General features: G+C 40.1%; 1 protein-coding gene across 1 annotated transcript in view; it reads left to right on the top strand.

Annotated features, from left to right (window-relative positions):
* lmo4a (LIM domain only 4a) overlaps window positions 1-6,556 on the top strand; it is a 20,564-nt gene extending 14,008 nt beyond the window's left edge. The window contains exons 3-5 of the mRNA XM_035668078.1: window positions 472-568; window positions 660-818; window positions 1,459-6,556. Of these exons, the coding sequence (XP_035523971.1) occupies window positions 472-568; window positions 660-818; window positions 1,459-1,467 (265 nt within the window). The 3' untranslated portion in view covers window positions 1,468-6,556. The remainder of the gene's footprint in view (window positions 1-471; window positions 569-659; window positions 819-1,458) is intronic.
* Window positions 6,557-8,598: the final 2,042 nt, after the last annotated feature.

Genomic DNA, 8,598 nt, shown 5'->3' with positions numbered 1-8,598 from the left:
GCCTGAAAACCTCCTCCTCCCAGCGGTCCAAAGCTCCTTTGCTAGTGTTGTAAACACCATCCCTCCTTGGTGCTCCGAGCTCCCAGTCAGCTAAATAGCTAACGACAACTACAGTCGTATAGAAAGAACAGCAGATGGTCTGTTTGAATCCATGTCAGTTCCAATGGATTCCGAATGATTACAACTTTTCCTTCCTGCAACACATTCCACTAATCTGCTCCATCCATATACTCAATATGACCCAGTCGGAGTTTCACTAAAATAGCTGAGTACACTGTTGCTTTTGGAGTTTGGAGACTTGATGAGGGTGACGAAGCTAGAAACACCAAGACAAAATGAATCCTCATGAAGAAAGGATCAGTTCCTTGTCAAAAACATTGGACATCATGTTGTACATTTGGAAATGAAACCCTGGTTGTGGGTGCATGTTGTGTTGCTGTTGATGGTGACAGACTTGTGATTGATTTGCAGGCTGTTTGGACACAGTGGAGCCTGCAGTGCATGTGGACAGTCTATACCTGCCAGTGAGATGGTGATGCGAGCGCAAGGCAACGTTTACCACCTTAAGGTGAGAATGACAACATCATGCTGTTCTCAGTGAACTCAGCTTGAAAATAATTGATACATAGTTAAAGATGCCGCTCTCTCTCTTCCCCTAGTGTTTTACCTGTGCCACCTGCAGGAACCGCCTGGTCCCTGGAGACCGCTTTCACTACATCAATGGGACGATCTTCTGCGAACATGACCGGCCGGGAGGAGGTCTGCTCAGTGGACATACGACTCCACTGCAGCCTAACAGCATGATGTCTGACCAGAAGGTGAGAGGCCATGTAATGCTGAACTAGGGGTTGGGAATCTCTCTCTGTGGTAAAAAAAAGAAAAAATCTGAACTTGCTAACACTTGCATACAGTAATTTTCCCCTGTAAATAGTATGTAATTCATAATTACATTCATTATTTAAGCATACTAACCTAATGATAACCCTTATTGGGAACCATGAGAAAGTTTCAGAGACACAGAGCTGAGAGCCTGTGAAAAGTTAAAAACCAAAACTAAGCTAACGTCAACCAAGAGTGAAAACGCCCCATTATCTGCTGCAGGGGTGACCTCACGTTAGTCTCGCTCTCTCTATTTCTCTCTTTACTCTCTCACCCAGATGTGCTGTCAGGAACTGAAATGTGGCATTGATTTATTTATTGTGAATCGGTACTCAGTTGTACTGATGTAATTCAGTCGGTACCCTTAAAAGTACCGAGTTCAGCACCCAACCCTTTGCTGAACCTGGTGCAACATCTCAGCAAATAAGGCTTTTGTTCTCTTTAACACAAAACTGAGGAAGTAAACAGACAAAATGAGGAAGGTTTGAAAACGACAGGTGGTGTGGCAACGCACTTATGGTGTGAAAAGCAAAGGTGTTACCAGTATCATTTCAAACCTCTTCTCTCCACTGTTTCCAGGTCTGCTGAGGTAGAAGATGGAAAACCAAATGTGTGCCTTCTCCCCCACCTTTTCTCCTCTGTCTCTTCTTCACCCTCCTCCTCCTCCTGTAAATCCTGCCATTGGTTGAGCGCCCTCCATTCTGATGGACAATCTGGATGTAGTCATTACTGCTGCCGGTCCAGTGCTCTGGATGCTGAGGATGGTTGGAATTTATTTATACAGTAGACTGTTGTCTGTTGTAAACTCTGGCAATATTACTGATGAGAACTGGCATGGCTAACGGTGGCAAAGGAAGACTGTCCTGGAATCATCCCATATGTGTAATTCCAGCGGAATCATCTATTACCTTTACCCGGCCCGCCAGTGACAGCGGGCATTGAATAAGGGGGGAACACTGACCGTGACACAGACTACATATGCAATGTGACCATCTTTTGGATTGACATGAATATAAATATGGATCTCCTGAGTCATGATTTCAGCCACTAGATGTTTTCTTCCACACCCAAGAGACAGCTGAACTAGAAAACATCTATATTGATACTTAGACTATTTTTCTGTGTGGTTCTCTGTGAAATATTCAACAAACACGTTAGTCTCCAGATTGTTTTTTACCAGTGTGTTGGGGGAAGTGATAGTCGCCCTCTGGTGGTAGCATTCCTACCACAGACAGAAGTAGCTTGAATTCTCCAATTGTACAAAACTGATATCTCAGGCTACATTGCAGTAATAAAAGACCATACTGGTGTGTTTTTTCCTGTTTTAGCCCATTAACTACAAGTTATGTACGCCATAAATTCTCAAATAGTGGCCAGGGTCTTTATTCACCACAGTGACAGAGAATGATGCCTTTATTAGAGACAGGCCTCTATCTCTAATTTCCCCAGACTTCCTCCAGCTTTACATTTTGTCTAGATAAATTCAGCATTATGTCCATTTTTTTACAGCACACGTTATACACGTTTATACAGCAAACATCCACTCTGCCTGTTTCCCCAAACAAGCTACAGTACCACAACTGCGTTTCATTAGTAGTTCCACATTCCCACATTTACTCACCCTCAGCTCTTGGTATTACATAACAGCATATATTACATGAAGGGCACTTTTCATCCTCATGGTTTTCATAAGGACGAGCCCATTAACTCAGACCCATTGACATTGATGTGTAATCTGAAATGGTGATTAATGTGCATTATCTTGGTAAACAAATAAAATAACTTACTAATAGCTTACGTTATATCAACCATTGCACCAAATGCACAACTGCAATGCATTGTAGGTGATATACACATCTCTGAGGCTGTTCACACAAATGGAACAACTTTTGATGTCGGCAGCGGGAATGTTGAACAACTACTGAAACGCAGCAAGCACATGAATAAAATTCAACTCTTCCTCTAGACTTTTAATGTGGAAAGTCTGGTGGCCTTCCCTTTACAGGCAGGCTTTTACCATGAAGCAACTTCAGGGTCGAGTTGTTGGCGGTCCCTCGACCTCGATTGGGATTATGGCGAAGAAAAGACAACTGTAAATAATGAGCTTAGAGCACAATGAAGTGAATGGAAACAGTATTTGTACTGTGAACAAAGAGAAACTCACAGTGCAGAGTGGTGAGGATACCTGCAACACTAATGACATTCCCTTCAGCATGGTTTATTACAATTGGGATTTAACTTTTGTAGTTTGGCTGTCGGTTCTGTCGGTTATGGTAACATTGTACTCATTGGCTGATCTCAGAACACAGCCACATCACTAAAAATAGTTTCAAGAAGGGCAGGAAACACGAGCAGTCAGACAATAACCTCCAGCTTAGCTGAAACTGGAAGAGAAAATGAAGGTGAATGGTTACATTTTCACCCAACCTGTAAACATCCATCACAGTATACAGTGTAGTTGTGTACACATGGCTCGCATGTGCAGTGAAGGGTTATTTAAGACACTAGTTTCATCCATATATAAATCTACTTCACCACAGCTGCTCAGTAGTGGTCAACCGATATGGGTTTTCATTGGCTGATGCTGATATTTAGAGAGAAGGGAGACCGATGGCTGTATATATAATACCAATATCAAAACAAAGAAAAGTCATGTATAAATCTATTATTCCATTAATATACTTGGTTATCAAACTGTGCTGTCTTAGATGGAACAATGATGGTGACTGGAGATTTAGGCAATCGCTTGGATGTATGAGAGTCCGGAGCTCCAAACTAACACCGCTCCACACTGATGAGGCTGCCTGCAGATGTGTCAGCAGACATTTTTCGGCCTTGTGAATGCAGACATTGGCCGATAATCTCAAAATGCCAGATAATCGGCCCGAACTTATAGTTAATGCGCTTTTACAGGAAAATCCACCAGCACAGTCTTTTAAAGCAGAGATGCCACTTACACTTTGATTTAAGTCTGCCGTTATTGGTTCTAAATATCTGTTTGAAGAAATGAAAGTCTTTCTTTCTCCTTTGTATTTCATTGCTTTATATTCCCCAAAATGCTTGTGATTTCAATAACTAAGCCGTTCTGGATTTATAATCACTTCTACACAGTGACAGAGATACACAAGGATTCTTGACTGTGGTAGGAGCCCAGCTACAGCACTACAGGGCCAAGAAGATCAGTGCTCTGCCTCCATAATAATCTTTACGCTTCATCATGATGCCAGTGACGTATACTGTACATTCTAAATGTTTATTGCAGTAACGGTTTCTACAGTGTAAACTGATCTGTTCATATCTAATGAACGTTCGAAGGAAGATATGTTCAAAGTGCACTAATATCCTGTTGTGTTGTGTGCTACAGTGTATGAATCATGTTTTCTGTGTTGCATTTTTTTATATGTGAGTTTTATTGCTGTATGGAACGAGAACAAGTCCTCTCAGAAGAACTAATAATAATTTAGCCATTCAGCTCACATGTGATGAGGGTGTGATTGTGTCGAGGATGATTTGGCTAAAGCTACAGTTGAGCGTGTAGCGACGAGCTTCTTCTGACTGAGTAAGAAGTAAGAAACGCTTGCGGTTCTCAGACAAACATGGCTGATTACCCACAGGAATGGGATTTCAAAGGCCTGAGCCGAGGCCATTACAGAAGCAATTAAAGTGGGATGCGCTGGAGGCCTGCATGGGCTTTAGCTGCGCTCCAGTGTTGCAGCCTAATGAGGCCTAATCTGGTGAGCTGGTCTAATTAAAAGGCAGGGAGCTTTTTCCTGTGGGCACCAGGCAGCCAGCAGTTTGTGCTCTCCGTAGCTGTCTGAGGGGAAAAAGCAAAGTCAGAATATGCAGCATTGTTTTCAACCATAAAAAGTTTCATATTCCTCTATTCTCTGTCCGTTCAAATTAAAACATTTAACTTGACATTTTTAACATGTTTGCTGGTCTCTAATCTTTCCAACGTCTCCGCTCTGGTTTGTCATGATTGCTTTTTGGCACGAAATGCGCCTTTTTTAAATGAGCCGTTTTTATATGTACATTTGGCGTGGAAACTACAAGATCATCTCTTCCATGCTAATTTTAGGATCACTCCTTTCCCATATTGTTTGTGTGGCTTTCTGCAGAGCCGAATTAAAGGCTGAGCCGAGGCACGCAGGACGGGCCGAGGCGTACATGAGTAGCCAGCTGTGACTCTTCAAATTAACAGGCCCGGAGAACTCGGCGGCTCCTCTCGCAGGGTTAGTCCAATTAGCTTCACATTCACAGCAACAATGGGGCTCTTTAATGGTAGTGTTTCAAAGTGCTCTTTCATAATGATGAAGGGTGAACGCATTCCTCTGGTTTTTCAGTCAGGACTCCAATCCTGAGTCACACCAATTTTCCTCTGTGTCAACTTTAATGCTTTTGTTTTGTCTCGGTTGTTGCTTCAGATCACTATGAGGAGATTGTAGAGTAAATAATGACAACACAGTCAGCTTAGTGTTCAGCTCAAGTAAAGGGTCGATTCACTCAAATCTCACCAGTGGTATGTAGCTATACAGTTTTCTTTTAATTATAATAAATAATAATTGAAGGGTTTTTTTGTCAGAGGTTTTATCTATACCTATTTCTACTAAAGAAATAGTTGCTTTAAAAGACCCTATCTACAGCCAGTGTTTTGTTTTATTGTTCTAAGGTAACAAAAACATGGCTGACTCCACCAGTAGAGAACTGTATTCTCACTGGAACACATTGCCCATGATTTGTAATGATTTTCATAAAACTAAACAAATTAAAAACTATATTCGCAATTTTTACATTCAATTTCCTTGTTAAAATGCATCACAATGTCTGCCATGAAAAAAAGTTTTGTACTAGCTGTAATTGGTCTTCTAGACTTCATGGCTACAGCCCTGCTGTGCAATACTTTGGTTTATGATAAAATACCAGCAGAACTAATGACATACCATATCTTTTTATATCTAAATTAAAGATTCATAAGCAGATAAAAACAAGATCGACAGTATCAGTAATGTCACTGAAAGAGAAATCACTAACAGAACTTACTCAGGTCATACAGCACTTCTTGGTTGCACAGACAAAAAGTATATTAAAAATGGTCTAAAACTGAAAGTAAATATGTAAAGACCACCAAAGAAAGAAAGAAAATTCCTCAAAACTGCAAACACGTCTCCAAAATTCATCACATTCAGACATTTCAATATATACGCAAAAAGGACATGCTGTAGGACATGAGTTGCAATTAATGGAGTAAGATATGCACAAATATATACTGTATTCACTGATGGATAGCGTTTTTAGAAGTGACGGCATTCCCATCAGCCTCAGCTGTACTTTGTGTTTAGTGCTAATTTGCATGTTAACCAAATGTCAGCATGCTAACACGCTAAACTAAGATGAAGACCATGGTAAACAAATGCCAAACATAACACATCAACACCTTCATAGTCAGCATGTTAGCATGGTGATATTTCTCTTCTGTGCCTCATACAGCTGTTTGATCTGTCCATTCGTTGTGCATTAGAGCCTGTAGCACAGCTGAAACTTCCTCATTAAAGGTGCACTGTGTAACATTTAGGAGGATCATATAATGTTCATAGTATGTTTTCATCAGTGTATAATCCCCTAATAATAAGAATTGTTGTGTTTTTGTTACCTCAGAATGACGGGTTCACCATGTTGAACTGCCATGTTTCTACAGTAGCCCAGAATGGACCAACCAAACACTGGCTCTAAATAGGGCCTTTCATATTTTTTCAAGAGGTTCAGGGCCACCGTAGTTTCTCCTGCACACTTAAAAGACTGAGCTTTATTAAAATTGTCGCAGTCTGCAACTTCACCATTAGATGCCACAAAATCTAACACACTGGTCATTTAAAAGACTGTGAAAGCCCCACAAACAAATACACATGGATAACTCTGTTAACGTTAAAAAATACGTTTCTGAGCTGGTAAAATACCAGTGCATAGGATTTAGTGGCAAGTTGCAGATTGCAAACTACTGAACAACGCTCACGCCTCTATTTGACAGCCTGGGAATGAGAACAGGCTGTGAAGTGTATTGGGGAAACTACGGTGGCCTCAAAACTTGAAAGACCTTGTCTACATCCAGTGTTTAGTTTGTCTGTTCTGGGCTAATGTAGAAATATAGTGATTCAACATGGCGGACTCCAGCTATATAGATGAAAATGGCTCATTCAAAATGTGATTCAGGGTTTCCACCTCTAGGGGTAGTAGACAAAAGAATGAATTTCCAAATTCATGTGCAAACTTATGCACGTGAATTTGTACATGAATGCTTTGTTGTACAGACGTGTAAAACCAAAACAAGCTGAAAAAAGCTGTGGGGAACTACAGAGTTAGTGATAACTCAGTATAAGTGACCCCTTTCACATGACAAATAGTTACTGGACCCATTGTTAATGACTGATTAGTCCGGCTTTAAACATGAATTGCTCCACTGCAGCAGTATTATAACGATTATATCATCATTAGCATTATCAGCCTCAAAGAGCAGCCTCTGTTCAACAACTCAGTTCAATTCAATATGCTTTATTGGCGTTATTGAGTGTAACAGTACCTAAACCTTTTAACGTTTTATCTGTTTCTTTTAAAATAGTTAAATTACCTTATTTATTACATTCAGACACTGTTCCTAACTACTGATGATTATTACTTTCAGGTGATTTCCTTCTCTAGTAATGGAATAATACAGGCAGCTTTCAGTTTGTTGACTTCACACAGTCGTGACAAAGGCAGTTTGACATGCTCAGTGCTGATAGGAAATCAATTATTTACTGCATGTCTGTGATCATGACAAGCATAAGACAAATTCATTAACGCATGCAAATTACTTTAATTGCAATTATCTCCATATCTTGATAAGCAAAGAGGGGGGGTCTCCCAATCTCCCTCCATGGTGCAAGTTCCATGCCACACTCGAACCAATCAAGCCTCATCTGCATATCATTAATTAGCCCAACGAATTCAAGAACCAATTAGCAAGACTGCTAAGATACACGACAAGGAGAATAAAAGTTTCAGAGGGTATGACTTACAGTTGGCCTCATGTGTACATACATATACAACAACAGGCACAATGGATGTTTCAGGCGAATGTCAATAACTGTGAGCAGGTCATTAAAGAGTTATAGCAGAATTATAATTACCAAATTTATCTCAGTTACACTAAGATACAGCATCATTACTATGATTTAATGATTGAACAAAAGAGTACTTTAAGTATCAGGACATGAACCAAGACATACACTCATTAGTTCTTGGTAATGGTATTATTTGAATGCTGAATAATATATATTGTACCGTAACAACACATATTTCTCAGGTTCCAATGTGTCCATAAAGTAAACTTCATGGACACATTGGAACCTGAGAAACACAACTCTCTATTGATTACTTTTTAATTGTTAATTCATTTTTTTTTTCTTTTTCATTTTCAAATTGTTGTTATTGATAACTTCTCATACACTTCCTCAATCTCTGACATCCACACACACAAACATCAACACACACCCACAACACACATAAGGTAAAAAATGTTCAACATTTTTTTAGTTAAATTAACTTATTTGGTTTGAACACACACACACACTAGTGATGGGAATTCCGGCTCTTTCTAGAGAACCGGCTCCTTTGGCTCGGCTCACTAAAAAGAACCGGCTCTTTCGGCTCCCAAGTGGCTCCTCAGATTTTTTGTTGCTTAAA

This window comes from Morone saxatilis, unplaced genomic scaffold, assembly GCF_004916995.1.
Source record: "Morone saxatilis isolate NCDOM2014 unplaced genomic scaffold, NCSU_SB_2.0 Contig21, whole genome shotgun sequence".
NCBI lineage: Eukaryota > Metazoa > Chordata > Actinopteri > Moronidae > Morone > Morone saxatilis.
The sequence above is the reverse complement of the archived record's forward strand: the minus strand, read 5'-3'. Positions and strand labels throughout refer to the sequence as shown.